General features: G+C 40.0%; 1 protein-coding gene across 5 annotated transcripts in view; it reads right to left on the reverse strand.

Moving 5' to 3' along the window:
- col15a1b (collagen, type XV, alpha 1b) overlaps window positions 1-14917 on the reverse strand; it is a 68107-nt gene that overhangs the window by 5566 nt on the left and 47624 nt on the right. For 3 of the 5 annotated variants that reach the window (XM_049597663.1, XM_049597660.1, XM_049597659.1), the window contains 23 exons: window positions 14619-14654; window positions 14325-14462; window positions 14085-14144; window positions 12155-12190; window positions 11953-11994; window positions 11609-11671; window positions 9652-9687; window positions 8714-8797; window positions 8540-8608; window positions 8153-8188; window positions 7731-7793; window positions 7529-7618; window positions 6989-7024; window positions 6780-6833; window positions 5993-6049; window positions 5689-5748; window positions 5047-5091; window positions 2269-2350; window positions 2140-2165; window positions 1004-1102; window positions 676-820; window positions 480-544; window positions 59-190 (listed from right to left, as the gene is read on the reverse strand). In XM_049597663.1, the coding sequence (XP_049453620.1) occupies window positions 59-190; window positions 480-544; window positions 676-820; window positions 1004-1102; window positions 2140-2165; window positions 2269-2350; window positions 5047-5091; window positions 5689-5748; window positions 5993-6049; window positions 6780-6833; window positions 6989-7024; window positions 7529-7618; window positions 7731-7793; window positions 8153-8188; window positions 8540-8608; window positions 8714-8797; window positions 9652-9687; window positions 11609-11671; window positions 11953-11994; window positions 12155-12190; window positions 14085-14144; window positions 14325-14462; window positions 14619-14654 (1554 nt within the window). The remainder of the gene's footprint in view (window positions 1-58; window positions 191-479; window positions 545-675; window positions 821-1003; window positions 1103-2139; window positions 2166-2268; window positions 2351-5046; window positions 5092-5688; window positions 5749-5992; window positions 6050-6779; window positions 6834-6988; window positions 7025-7528; window positions 7619-7730; window positions 7794-8152; window positions 8189-8539; window positions 8609-8713; window positions 8798-9651; window positions 9688-11608; window positions 11672-11952; window positions 11995-12154; window positions 12191-14084; window positions 14145-14324; window positions 14463-14618; window positions 14655-14917) is intronic. The other 2 variants (XM_049597661.1, XM_049597662.1) reach the window with 2 other exon arrangements.

The following is a 14917-nucleotide window of genomic DNA, read 5'->3' on the forward strand; positions in this document are numbered from 1 at the left end:
AGGATTAGAAAGTCCAAGCATTGAACCAATCACACATGTCTTTAGACACAATACATACCTGGATCTTGCGCCAGCCATTGGGTACTCTGATGTACAGCTCTCCTCCCTTCTCAGACACGTAGGCCAAGGTTCCCTCTGCTGCACGGTGAGTCTCTCTGCTCAGAGCGTGGCTCGTCTTGTAGGTAGACACCTGAATATACATAACATCATAATATACTAACATTATTTACTAGTAATGGTAATTTTGTTAACTTTACAATTTCTAGGTGTCAATATTAAGGCAAAATTACGATGAGAGCTCCCGCAACCCTGAACAGGATAAACAGTTACAGATGATGAATGAATGAATGATGAGTGCTTCAGAACATAATTATGTTAATATATACTGTATATTTCTTGTAGTGTACAAGACAGCCCTAGATAACTGAACCACCAGCAGATCAGGAGTAAGATGCCTTGCTCAGTGGCAGGTATCTTACCGGGTTGGCATATCCTGGAGATCCTGGTGGGCCGGGAGGACCAGGAGGGCCAGGGATGTTGACATCTAATGATCATAAATACATTAACCGATACAAGACAACGACACCAGTCAGCCTCATGTGTAATGCATGAGATATATAACTTTTATGGATACAGGGTGAAGTCTACATCTCTCTCACCTTCACACACACATACCTGATCCATATGCAGGTGCAGTTCCTGGTGGTCCAGCAGGGCCAGGGGGCCCTCGGGGACCAGGTCGTCCGAACCCAGGGGCTCCAGGCTGGCCCGGAGAACCAACAGGTCCTGGGGGACCCACGATGGATTCACCCTTTGGACCCTACAGGACCATATAAACACACTCATTCCTCTGCTAACTCCTCACTTCATTTTCATTTCGTTGAGATGACTGTCTTCACTTATGTAAAGCTCATGTGATCTGATACATTGTCTACACTGGCTGATCATTTCAATACCTGAATAATTACTAAGTTACTAAAATAGTATTATTTTTAGAACTTACCACAAGTCCTGACCTCCCAGGCAGTCCTGGAGGACCAGGCAGACCTTCGTCACCCTTTTCTCCCTTCTGACCTGGGTATCCCTGATCACCTCTAGCACCCTAAGGGATCCACAAACATACTGAAGATCAATAACTGTCAAGATCGGATCTTGCTCACATTCGGATAATCCGCTCAACCAGACCACATGCCGACTTGCAAAAATAGCGGCATGCATTATCTTTTTTTTGTGACCATTTGGAGGCAGCAGACAGTTATGATATGTAAGCAACAGTGGCGTGTTTACACATCCAGCATATACACACCTACATATACAACAATAGCATTTGTTGTTGGTACTCATGTCTGTGACCACCTGATGCTTTAGGTACAATGTTAATTCTTGTTTGGTTCTGTTTTGTTTGCATGGTCTATATAAACCCCTGAGGGAAATATGTGGCTCTTCAGATGCAGTACTATGTTCACCAGCTTGTCCCTAACTGTGCCTGCTGTTTGCTACTGGGCAGGGAGTGGTTCATAGCTGAAAGAAGCTGCCTGCTGCTGGAAATGAACCAAAACAGTAAATATGAGAGCGATAAAACCAAAACAATGAGCTGAGAGATGCTAAAATGCCATGTAGAGCTGAAGGCAACTGCAGAGACAAGTGATAATTCTCAGTGGGTTTGTGATATGTGAAGGGGTACATTAACAGTCATTTGATCTATTGGTAGTATAAAATATTAATCAGTGCACCTTTAACTAGGGGCGTAGCAATCCATCAGCTTTATCGATATAATGAGTCAATAACCAACAATCCAGTACCATCAATGCAAGGTGAAAATATCCTTACCTATCATCATGTGAAAAACTGTTTTTTTGTACCAGGTTGTAAACATCTCCCATAAAGTTATGCATTTTAACACGGGTGTTTATGGGGATTAAGTGGCTTCTGGAGCCAGCCTCAAGTGGTCGTTCAAAGAACTGCAGTTTTTGGCACTTTTAATCCCTGGAAGTTGCAGCTTGTCCCTACCATTACCATGATACAAATCCTAACTCCTGAATAATTTAAGGCTTGGACTGGACTGATGCTTGACCATTTGCCATTTCTTTCTGACCCTATTAGCATTAGATATATTGTGTATGATGAATCAGTACTCACCACAATTCCATCTGGAAATACAGGTGCTGAGATGAAAAATGAAAAGGCATAAATGATACAAGTTCCGACAGACATTTACCATGAAAAAGTCAATGGCAAGAAATCAGATGTTTGATGTAAGCATCTTACAAGGTGTGCCTGGCTCTCCAGGAAATCCCATATCTCCTTTTTCTCCTTTAGGTCCAACTACATCTCCCCCTGTCACTGACTCCTACACACACATACACATACACACACACACACACACACACACACACACACAAACCACAAGCACACACACATTGATTAACATTACATGCATGTTTGCAACAGCAGGCATGTGCACATGTAGACATTGTACAGACTGCTGAACACATACATTGAATTCATTTTTAACATCTGTTAAGAATATTAAAAACTTGGGTTATAATAAAAAGAAGACACAGATGCAAATAGTTAAAACATGACTGTCAGCACTGCAAAAACACCTGTTAAATACACGGGATGTGTGCTTGAGACAGCAGCACGTACAACCCTGTCCTGGCTGCGGTAAGATTCAAAAAGTTAGATAGCAGGGCCGAAACAGGTGTTAAACATGTTTTGACAAAACCGATCTGCATTAATCCAAACTGTTGCTATTTTTTCATGCTTTACAGTAAGGTATTGTCAATAACTCCGTGGACACCCCTGCCACACCACAACTTGACCACAGCTGCTTTGAATGAAACTAGGCGCCCTTACATCACATTTATAGCATCTTGCAAATATCTCAAAAGGAAAATGACATTTACAGAGTGTTAAAACAACGTTCCAATGGAAGCAATTTGCTGCATACAATCATAAGAAAAAGATCAAAGATAGCCATCAGCTTCCTTGTCATCAGTGTTATGGTTCACAATACTCAAACTACTGCTGGGCAGTATATCAATAGTGATGTGAGACTAGGCATCGTCTTAGATTTTGGACATTGTAATATTTTAAGTTTTGTCTTTTCCTGGTTTAAAAGGCTGCATTACAGTAAAATTATGTAATTTTTTGAACTTACCAGACGGTTCTATCATTTGCCTTTATCCACTTAGTCATTATATTCACATAGCTGTTGATCATTTTAAAAAAAAAAACTTCTCTAAATATCTGTAAAAGCATCAAAAGTCAACCCTACATTATCGTCGCAATATTGATATCGAGGTAGTTGTTTAAGAATACTGTGACATTTAATTCTCTCCATATCGCCCAGTGCTAATTCAAATGTGGTCAGTGGTCAGTAATAAAGTATCAATACAAAATGAATACATTTACTGAAAACTTTCTGACTACTCGCCCTGTTTACATAAGAAGTTAGACAGTGGTGGGAAGTGAGAGATTTAAAAATGTGTGGTTGGTCACAGGTTCATGACAGTTGCTTTAGGAGTTTCAATAATTCACCAGGAATTAAGACGTAATGAGATTTAAAGTGTAACTCGTGGGTCAAATGTATAAATCTGTAGTGTACTGCCATGATTCCCTTATATAGTCAGGGGAAAGTTTAGAGATTCGTTTTCATGCATTTATGAGGGAGCCTGTCACCACAGCTAGAACCCAAAGAGTGACATTTGAAGAAAAAGGAGCCAAATTCCAATCAGAATTCTTCCCTATCATGTTAAACCTTCATGGTAGATTTTAATAAAATATCTCTGTTTCCAGAAATGAGCTGTTGGCACAATTTGAGAATTATAGTTAACTGCAGTTTATTGCAGTTTACACATTTTTATAACTGCTGATTTATGATAACGGAGTTCTACTGAGTGAAACATGACACCAAATTTAGCAGCAGACCTCAGCAATATCTATAATATAAAGTAGAAGTAAACTAAATAACTTCATTTTAGATATGAATATGAAATAAGTACAGTAAATCAGTAACACATTCTCAGCCTAGATGACTAAACACATAATTAAGGGTATGCTGCTAAGTTCATTTTATAATGAGTAATTTTCTAATGTAGGTTGAGAATGACGTCAAACAGGGAAATAAAGAGATATAATGTACTGACGTTGAGCGACAGACCTGATGTTACAGGTTCATTCTCTTCCTAAAAATACCCCTCCACTCTTGAAACTTTTTCCATTTTATTATTTCTTATTTATTCATTCCAAGCATGTGAAAATGTAGTTCATATGTTAAGAGTAGAGTGTGCAAGAAAATACAGGACAAAATTATGTCACTGGATTTTAAGGTGGATGGATTACTTAAAAAAAAAAAAAAAAGATTTACCTTCAAAATGATTTGGCACAAACTCTGATTAAGTTACACAGTAAAAGTATCCATAATATCAATAATATCTTCTACTTCCTATCAGAGGTTTACCCAGCTTCCTCTTCCCTGACATGGAGGACAGTAAGGACAGATGAGGCAAGCAGGATTCAGACTCAGACCCCCTTTAACACCTGGCATTAACATTCATCATGGGTGATCAGATTGAATTTAATGAACACACTGTCTTGGTGTAAATGAATCCAAGATTCTCCAAAGATGGGACAAGCCACATGACATTAGCAGGTGGCTTCTGCATCTTTATTTTATATCTGGCAGCTAGTTACAAATAATTCTGCATGTAGATCAAACCACAAACCTGTCATGAAAGATAATTGATGAATCGTGTATAAAATACATGTTGAGATACAACATGCATACAAGAGGAATGTTAACGCCTGAAGAAATGGGACCAGACCCACAGACAACTAGTCTTTTTAAGGATCATTAGGACAGAAGCAGAACCAAGAGGGAGGAGAGGAAAATATAAAGGAAGGAGGTTAAAGATGGGGGAATGCTGTTTGTAGCCCAGACCAAAGAGCTGCCATGCTGCTACACCCACACACCAACAGAACCACCGGATGGTCCCATTTCAAATTGAAACAGACCAATCAGATGGTCCCACTCAGACTTACTCTTCCATTTTTGCAGTGCGGTCTGGGGCGCACCGGAAACACTGTCTTTAAAATTCAAAGAAGAGCAGCGTAATCAGACTAAATGAGTCAGGTCAAACACTGTACTGTAGATGAGCTTTACACACATGAAGTAAGACAAAGAAAAAAATACTCTTTTTATACAAACTGGCTTCAAATCATAGTGGTGCTCTACAAACTACTCATACTTCATCACAAGCCAATATGTGTTGTATTTTTATATGATTCATGAGATTACAGCATCTTTCAAATTATTTGAATGGCCTGTAGAAAAACTGGACAATCTCTGTGAAAAGAGTTAATGTCATAATTTTTCAAATTCTAATACACATCCACATGCAAATACAAGGTTCAGTGCTGTTAAATGGAAGTCAAATCTGTTACAATAATGCTTATCATCAATAAAAAATAAGTTTCCTAGATTTCTAGACCATTCAAAAGCATTTTGGACTTGTTTTACGCTGTGAAACAAGCCTTTAAAATATTGCAATGTAAAGTGCTGGCTGTGTATCATCATCATCCTCATCATCCTCACGATCATCATCATCATCATCCCAGTCCACAAACTGAAAATGGCAAATTTAATTTAAATAATTAAATATAAAGCCACAGATGGAAACTTACTCCTTTCAGCCCAGTAATTCTTCCTGGAAGTCCAGGTGGGCCTGGAGGACCTGGAGGTCCCTGTGAGAGAGTATTATGATATTAGTGTCACTGCACATCATCTCATTTATGTCAGTGCACAGTCAGCGCACAGTTTCAAAGTCAGGAAAAAACTAACCTAAGGGACAGTCCATAAAGTTAATGTAAAGAAAAGGACCACCCCACCACCAACATCCAAAACAAGACTGAGGCATGCTATGAATATATCTGTCTGGTAGTCAAATTATTGATTAGAGTCACACAGGTCGTTTCCTTTTTCTCTTACCGGTAGGCCAACAGAATCTCCTCTGTCACCTTTCCTCCCAGGCATACCTGATCGTCCCTACGGGAAGAGAAAGAATGAAACGCATCAGTATTTGTAAAGGACAAAAAGGCATGAGGAGCTGCTCTCCTCCAGGTTTAAACAGTTCTGGGTGCTCTAGGGTGCTTTGTTTAATGTTTCCACATGTAGATATGGATATCATATATTTTTTAATGGGATGAGTGTGTGGCCACAACCATTTTGTGCAATATATAATTTCATTACAAGCAAACATGTGCCGACCATTAAATTCATTTTTGTTTCTTGACAGATATGATGTGGCAGGTTCCCCACTCAATCAATCAATCAATTTTATTTATACAGCCCAATATCACAAATCACAATTTGCCTCACAGGGCTTTACAGCATACGACATCCCTCTGTCCTTATGACCCTCGCAGCGGATAAGGAAAAACTCCCCCAAAAAAACCCTTTAACGGGGAAAAAAAACGGTAGAAACCTCAGGAAGAGCAACTGAGGAGGTATCCCTCTTCCAGGACGGACAGACGTGCAATAGATGTCGTACAGAACAGATCAGCATAATAAATTAACAGTAATCCATATGACACAATGAGAGAGAGAGAGAGAGAGAGAGAGAGAGAGAGAGAGAGAGATGCAGGTAATGACAGTACTGAAAAGTTATCTGTAATTAAATTAGTGAGTGAATACAAATAGATAAAAACAAATGAACAAACATGATTTCTCTTGGCATTAAACTAAACTATACACACAACAAACTCAAGGTACTCACTGGACGACCGGGGAAGCCATACTCTCCTTTTTGTCCAGGTGGTCCTACTGGGCCCTGAGATAAATACAGTGATGTACATAAAAATCCATCATAGTTCCTCACTCAACAGTTTTCCGCAGTAGTTAATAATAAATAGATTTGTGTGCAGTTTGTCATGATTAACAAATATGAGTTTGTAGATATTCATGTTCTATTTAACATGAACTCACCATCCGTCCGGCAGGCCCAGGGAACCCACGGTCACCCTGTGAAACAACAAGGCAGTACAGCACAATGTGGCATGAGATTTACATTAATGGCAGTAATGGTAGTGTTTTCAAAAATAGCTTGTCTCTCTATCTGTGGGTTTGAATGAGTTGTTTCTGTAGAATAACTGACAGATTATTGCGATCTTCACAAAAGATTTGTGAAGATTTGGACCCAGATTTGGTCCCCGTTCAAGCCTCTAAAAGCTGAGCTTCATTGTATGTATAACGCTCAGGATGTTGAGCGAGTCCAATTTTTGTTGTTTCGATCCTTGATGTAGACCTCAACGTTTTACTGTCCAAAACTGACAGTCTGTGTTGTAGGGATTATGATGGGGGATGTAGCATGAAGGGACCAGAATGTAAAACTGTGTGTGACTGTTAAGGTTTCAGAGGTTACATGATTAGATGCAGCATCGGACTATCATTGACCACTGCAGTAAGCATCAGTTACTGGGTAAGGTAAGATTGAGTCGGATGGGTAAGGGGTCATTTGTGTTGTACCTTGTTGCCTTTGGGCCCCATGGGGCCTTTTGGTGCTGATAAGAGGGATCCGTCAGCAGCAATGGTCACCCCTGGCTCTCCCTTCTCTCCCTGTTGGTGCAAAAAAAATCAGAAATTAAATCCAGAACATTTACAACACTGATTTTGTATACAAAAGTGAAATGACATTTGCCATCATCCACATTCTGTTTCTAGTTCTCACCTTCAACCCTAATGGCCCTTGGGGACCCTGAGGGCCAATGTCTCCCTTTGGTCCCCTGGGGCCCTGGGGACGAATGAAAGTGTAGTGAGGAGGTAGTTTGGAGGTTTAATGCGGATGATTACATTTTAAAAGGAGCTTTGTACAATTATGAAAAAACTGGGTCCCTGATTACCAGAGGACTAAAAATTCTATTTAAGTAGCCTTAAAGGGAAAACTCTGTGGCAATAACATACCTACCCTGTTAAGCCCAAAGACAGCAAAAGCAAAGTCGGAAAAAAAGTTACATTGCTTTCAAATAACTGTTGCATCTTTGTTCATAAATTGCAGAATACTCATGCACACAGTTTAGCAAATTTTCAGTGAATTCAGTCAACAGGTGATACAAATGCTCAGCATAAGGTAGTGTTGCAAAATGCTCTTACAGGAAATCCAGCTCTGCCAGGCAAGCCTTCAGGGCCCTGCAACATGCAGACAAAACACACATCCACACATAAGCATGCATACGCAGGCATAGTATATACAGATGCAAGCAAAAGTAATGGTGCTCATACACAGCGTCATCAAACACTTAAACAGCCAAAGCACTTCAAAAATGCTGCTACAAAAAAGTATAGGGCTTTATTGTAGTTCAAATATATGTATTATGTAACTGATTTAGCCCTCTGAACTGATGTCATATATGTGAGTAGTGCTTATCTATTTGTTCCCCTCATTCTGCCCTTATTGTTGTGTGTATGCATTCAAATATTTGCAGAGGGAAGCAGGTGACATCTTAAAAGACAAAACATTAATAGCTTAGTGCTATGCACCATGGGCCCTGGTGGTCCTCTGATCTCTGTGAAGTTGAAGATCCCATCTGTAACATTGAGGAGCAGCAGCTGTAGACAGAATATGCAATAAGTCAAAATGAGCACCGTCAGCATGTTTTACACATTTAGAAATTTGTAAAATGCACTAAACAGGGTGTTTGTGTGTCACCGTACATCTGACAAATTGAAGATAGGTCCAGGGGGTCCAGGAGGCCCAGGTGGTCCTGGGATACTGAGTCCATCAACACCTCTATCACCCTTTAGAAAACAAAAGAAAGAATAAGTAGTCCGTTATAAAAATATAAGTGTGAATAAAGGGTAGAATCAAAGGCAGAGGACAAAGCCGCAACCAGGAATATGAACTTAATAATGCAACCAAGAAGTTGAAAGGAAAGTTTATGGAAACCTGCAATAACTGATTTTTTGGCCACTTGGAGCAGCAGATACAAGTTGACATTTCATTACCTTTTAAGTTGATCTGAAGAACTTGTAAGCAAACTGTCGCTTATTTACACATCCATCAGCAAAAGGGCAACATGATCATTAATCAGGAGGTGTGCACTAGCCACCCGATGAATGTAAGTCCAATATTACTCCTTTTAGCTCTGTTTTTGGTCTCTACCAACTCCTGAGGGAGAAATCTGGATCTTCAGCTGGTAAATGCTTCACTATATGTTCATCAGCTACTCTCAAACTGTGTCTGTCTGTTGTTTGGTGCTGAGCAACACTGTGGGTTTTAGAGCTTTCCCACTGAAGAGAGCTGTCTGCTGTGGCTGAAAAACAACACAATGAGAGTGCACCAACACACTGAAGCATTGGGTCAGACAGCACAACCAGAACCTGAAACTCATTAAGCTCTGTGAAGCCGAGGGGAGCAGCAGATTAATGTGATAATTCTTTGTAGCTTTATCATCATGAGCAACCCCTTCCACTTTATCACATTGTTTTTACATTGTGATTTGGTACATTGCTATTTCAAGAATATATATTATAGCCTCTAGACCTCCAGCATCAAACAATGTAAAGAAGACGGAACAAACAATACATGCTGCAGTAGACTCTATGAAGTATCACTTAATATCCACATTTTATGTTTTGTTCAGCAACCCTACCTTGGGTCCTGTGTCTCCTTTTTCCCCTTTGGCACCCTGTTTGTAAAGAGAAATAAAAGTTATTTACATGTTGCTAACCATTTTCTAGAAACCATATTTTGCCTTGGAGGGGTCTGAAAATAGTTAATTTAAATTATTTTAATACATTATCCTTCTCAGCCTGGAACAGGGATATTCTTTGTGAACAGGATCGACCATAGCCCCTACAATATTAACCTGTTCAAAGATGGCTTACGAAAACATTCATAAGCAAATGGATGTCAGTGATTTGCGGGAGAGTTTCACATTTTAATATATTTGACTGATGAGATGTATGAGCTATGAGCTACCAAACTAAAACTTACTGATTAGCTCCCAATTTAGTTAGCAAGTTACATACTAGCTGCTACTAGCACTTTAGCCAACTTCTTTGCTACATTCAAGATGTTTTTGAGAGTTATTCCCACAGGACATTCTTGATTCTGATAACTAATGTGATGACTATAGGCTAGTGTGCTGCTACTGTGTGCTGTGTTGGGCAAGTTGCTTGGGGAATATAAGCAGTGGTGCCCCCATAATGTTTTCATAAGGGTGGCCAGATGGGGCCATTGAAAATGGGTGGTGGCATACAAAAACCCAAACTAATAAGCCGTAACTGAATTTAAGGGCATGTGCTTAAGCCTGATGCTATTGAACTAAGCTAGTTGAAAACTATGTCAATGTGAAGAGTTAAGGAATCGCATAACTGATATACTTTGGCTTCCTTTTTTACAGTTAATTTGGCTTATTTGATGTCCATAGACTAATACCACTACAATACAGTAACATTTTGAGTTATATAAAAATCCTGTTTTAATGTGTTACATATCGTACATGTTATAAGTGATTCAGTACTCCTCAAATAGGCTGGTTGTCCTTCATTTAAAAAGACTAACAAACAACTTTCATTTGAAGGACAACATTGACTGAAAAAAAACAAAACGTTTACTGGGAACAAGCCTTCTCAGGTTTCAGGGAGACTTGTGGGTACCCATAGAACCCATTTTCATTTAGATATCCTGAGGTAAAAGTCCAAGGCACCCCTGCAAAAATGGCCGTGCCAGTTGTTCCCTCGCCAAAATGTAGTCTTACTTCGGAGCGTTATCTCGCCCGTTTCTTAACAAGCTACACCAACATGGTGGGTACCAATGGATGCCTGAGGTTGTCTAGTTTCAGACCGCAGCATTTGGCAGTAATATAGACCTCCAGTTGTTTTCGCCATTGGGGACCAGTGGGGGGGCCAGCAATTGTATCAAAGGTGCTGTCCTTGGGGACACCAATGAATATGAGCTATTGAATCAAAAACATTACTATTATTATTCAATAGCAACAGTAAACATTCACCATTATTACCTATTTTTTTTAGGCCCCTGCTGTGTCACTGTGGTTTGACCAGCAATAACACATTGAGGCTGCCTACCATCAACAGCTAATGCTAACTTTAGGCCCTGCTGTGACCGATTCACTGAAGTAACATAGTCCCATCCAGTTTCAAAGACTTTCCCAATGCACACGTTAGCTAGCTAGCTAGTTAAAAAGATGTAGCTAACATGTAAATGAAGGTGGAGTTATTTGTAGGTTTATTATTTTCCTCATTGGTGGAGGCTAGCTATTTACCTTTGCTTCTAGTTTTAAGCTAAGCTAACACTAAACACACCTTGGATATCTGAAGGCACAGAAATTAAACTGATGTCCAGATGAGTCCAAGTAAGACAACAATCATTCTTATTTTCCAAAATGTCAGACTAACAGAGCAATTTACAGATTTATAATTTGAAATTACAACCCCTTACAGTATTACTCATTGCTAAAAACACTGGTCAACCTTAACCAGAGCCATTTCAACTGTATGAGAGAACAAACTACTTTGCACCTGATAAATGCAAATGAAACATCCAGAATCCTTAACACTCTTGTTGTCTAAGCACCTGCTACTTACCCTAGCACCAGGCAGTCCAGCAGGACCTTGAAGACCAGTTGGTCCTGGGTCCCCTGGCTCACCCTGCAAGGACACACAGAATGAACACAGCCAGGTAACATAAAGAGCTTTCGCTGTTACATGTTTTACTAGAGCTGCATACACAATATGTGGTGCTATTCATCTTCATAAATGATGAGAAATTCTCTTCAGTGGTATCCCTCCCTGTTACTGTCAATACATTGTAAAGAGTGAGAAAATAGTGCAAAAATATCTAGTAAAGCCTGATAACACCAGAAAGAACTGAATTCCATACACTAAATGACAAAAAAACTTAAAGCAGTGTCAATTCAGAGTCAGTTTACCTTCACTGAGAGCCCTGGAGCACCTGTGGCTCCATCCTCACCCTACAGAAGACATGAGAGAGCATCTTCAACTACTGAGCATGCAAGGGCAACACTTCTCAGAGAGACAGCTAACGCCAGTGTTGTTAGCTGTTAAAAATAGAATACCAGCTACCCTCTGCAAGTATAATATACACAATTAATGGATTTTCATAAATGTTACCTTAGGTCCTTGTGGGCCAGGTAGGCCAGGGGGACCCTGGAGAAAACAAAACAGAAAACACTTACTGTATATGAAACAATATACACTGTCTACCAGTGGCGTCGCCTGGCCTGGGCATCCGGGGCTTTAGTCCCGAACGTTTTTTCTTAAGCCCCGGATAATTCAACTTCAGAAGAAATAATGATAACTGTACATTAACGAGCCACTAAAGAAGTTGTAGTTTTCCATTTTCAGTGAATGCATTACAGGATGACGTCGAGACTGGTTAATCAGAGAGAGGGGTTGCGTGAAGCATCCATGTTTTATTGGCTGATAGCCTCGCGTCACCAGGCTCTTCCGGTATCTAAACCGTTGGCGTGCTTGAGGGAGACGTTTTAGCAACAACACGAAAGATCATGGATATAAGAGGCCGTTTACACGTGCACAGTGATTTTGATAAACGGAGACATCTTCCTTCGTTTGTGCCCTTCGTTTACACGCAAACGGAGATTTCTCCTCTGAAAACGAGTCTTTCTAAAAACTCCGGCCAGAGTGGAGATTTTGGAAAACTCCGGTTGCGCGTTTGCATGTAAACTGAGATAAATGGAGTTATAAGCAGCCGACGTCACAGTATGCGCCGTAACTTGCGCCTTTGTCAAAAGTGCGACCTATGTTGCTATGGTGACAATGGATACATGGAAGGTTTGAGCTTCTCGTTACACTGCCACCTACAGGTTTGGCATGCTTTTGTGTATATATACACGGGTAAGTGTAAATGAAGATCTTTTTGAAAACGGAGACGGTGAAATGTCCGTTTATGAAAATAGCCGGCAACGTGTAAACGGCCTCTAAGACGTTTTTTCAAAAACAAGGAGGCTGACTCGGCTGAGGCTCACGTCTCCGGGGAGCCGTTACCAGAAACAGGTAAATGAATAATTTAAATTCTGTTTATTCCTTCAAAATTATGTGAAACGTGTAGTGTTAGGGGGGCGTGCCGGCGGAGCTGCGGGACAGTCCTCCCCGGTGATAGACGCTCTTAGGCGGGCTGAAAATCCCTGAAGGCTCGGTACGGCTGGCGACTTTTCCCACACATAAATTCAGTGATATTTTTCTCACATAAGTTACCAAAGATACCGCACACAACTACGTAACTGTTGTTATGTCCTTCTAACGTTGCTGTGTGGGTTGAAGTGTTGGCCTTTTTCTTTTTATTGTGAAAGCTGAGCTTTCACAATAAAACTCCCGAGGACTTCCGAAGGGCTGCCGAGCGCTGCCGAGCACCTCTATCTCATTTTGCCTGCATGTATACAGTTATTCATGTAGATATTTGTCAATGTTGTTATTGATTAGGCTACTCATATATTGTTGCAACATTTAAACTCTTTACTACCATCTCTTGTATTTCATAATTAAAACAATATAATTGAGCCCAGTGAGTGCCACTTTAGCAAGGAAGGAAAAATAAAATACCAAAAATTAAACTGACTCATGTAATGTGCATTTTTTGGGGAAAATATGGCTCCTGATATAGTCTGTAGGCATCATCACTCAACTTTTTCACATGGTCTGGTGTTAAAAAAAAAAGCAAACTAAAAATCACAAATCATGTAACCTCTAACATTTTTTAAAAATTGAGGGGGAATATGACTTGGCTTCAGTCAAAATATTTACAAAATATTTATTTTTTTGGCTTTAATTCCTGTGTTATCTATAAGTACATCATCCTGTTTCTATCAATATAATATAATTTTATTTTGACACATTTTGAAGTACATGTTGGCAGTATTTGGCTGTAGACAAGACGCAATAAGGCTCAAGAAAGCATAGAGCTTTTTTCCCAGGTAGGATCCCCTAGACTTCCCTTTAAGGTTCTGGGCTCAGCCCCCAATGTTCTCAGTCCCAAGAAACGCCCCTGCTGTCTACATAAAAAAACACACACTCTGGCACTGACCTGTGGGCCCCTGACTCCAGCTCCAATCAGCATGTCACTCTTCCCAGATCCTTCCATATCCTGAAAACAAAACACAATCCGATGTTAAACATCAAACTGAAATCTTCCATGTGGTGAGGAAGATGTCATCCTTTGCTCAAAATGAAACTGTTGTCTCCTTCTTGGCTTATTAATTAAAGTAGGTCTGTATGGAATGGTCAACAGCAATCATATGTGTGTGTAGATCTTTGGTATGGTTACCTCTACAAAGAATTTGGTTCCTGGAGGTCCAGAGGGACCAGGGGGTCCTGGGGGACCTGGTGGGCCTCTCTTCCCTGGTGGACCATTTGGCCCTGGAGGCCCAGAGGAACCTTCTGTACCTACAAACCCACAATCACCCTGCAGAGATGAAGAGAAAAAGCTATCCATTGACATTTGTTTGCCCTTCTTAATAACAACCAGAAATGTGTTTATCTGGTGGATAAAATAGAAATACACACTACCACATAGTGTGCAGTCGATGTTTTTGGCTTACTCTATGTAGAGTATTATTACCTTTGGTCCAGGTGGCCCAGGTAGCCCTTGGTCACCCTATGAATTTATGAATGTAAATAAGCAAGAAAGAAATTAGTATTACTAATCCATACACGATGAAACATATCCATCAAACAAGATTAGATGTGTGTATAGTATAGAATATCAAATTTAATAAATCTTTAAAATCACTGACTTTTTCCTCTTCACTATATAATTAAATATAAACCATGGTCATCTGGCTTAGTCCAGTGGTGCCGAAATATGGTAATTTAAGAAGCATCTGGTAAGTTGACGCTTAGAAATAGTTTCACTTTCTT

This window comes from Epinephelus fuscoguttatus, linkage group LG15 (genome assembly GCF_011397635.1).
Source record: "Epinephelus fuscoguttatus linkage group LG15, E.fuscoguttatus.final_Chr_v1".
Taxonomy (NCBI): domain Eukaryota; kingdom Metazoa; phylum Chordata; class Actinopteri; order Perciformes; family Serranidae; genus Epinephelus; species Epinephelus fuscoguttatus.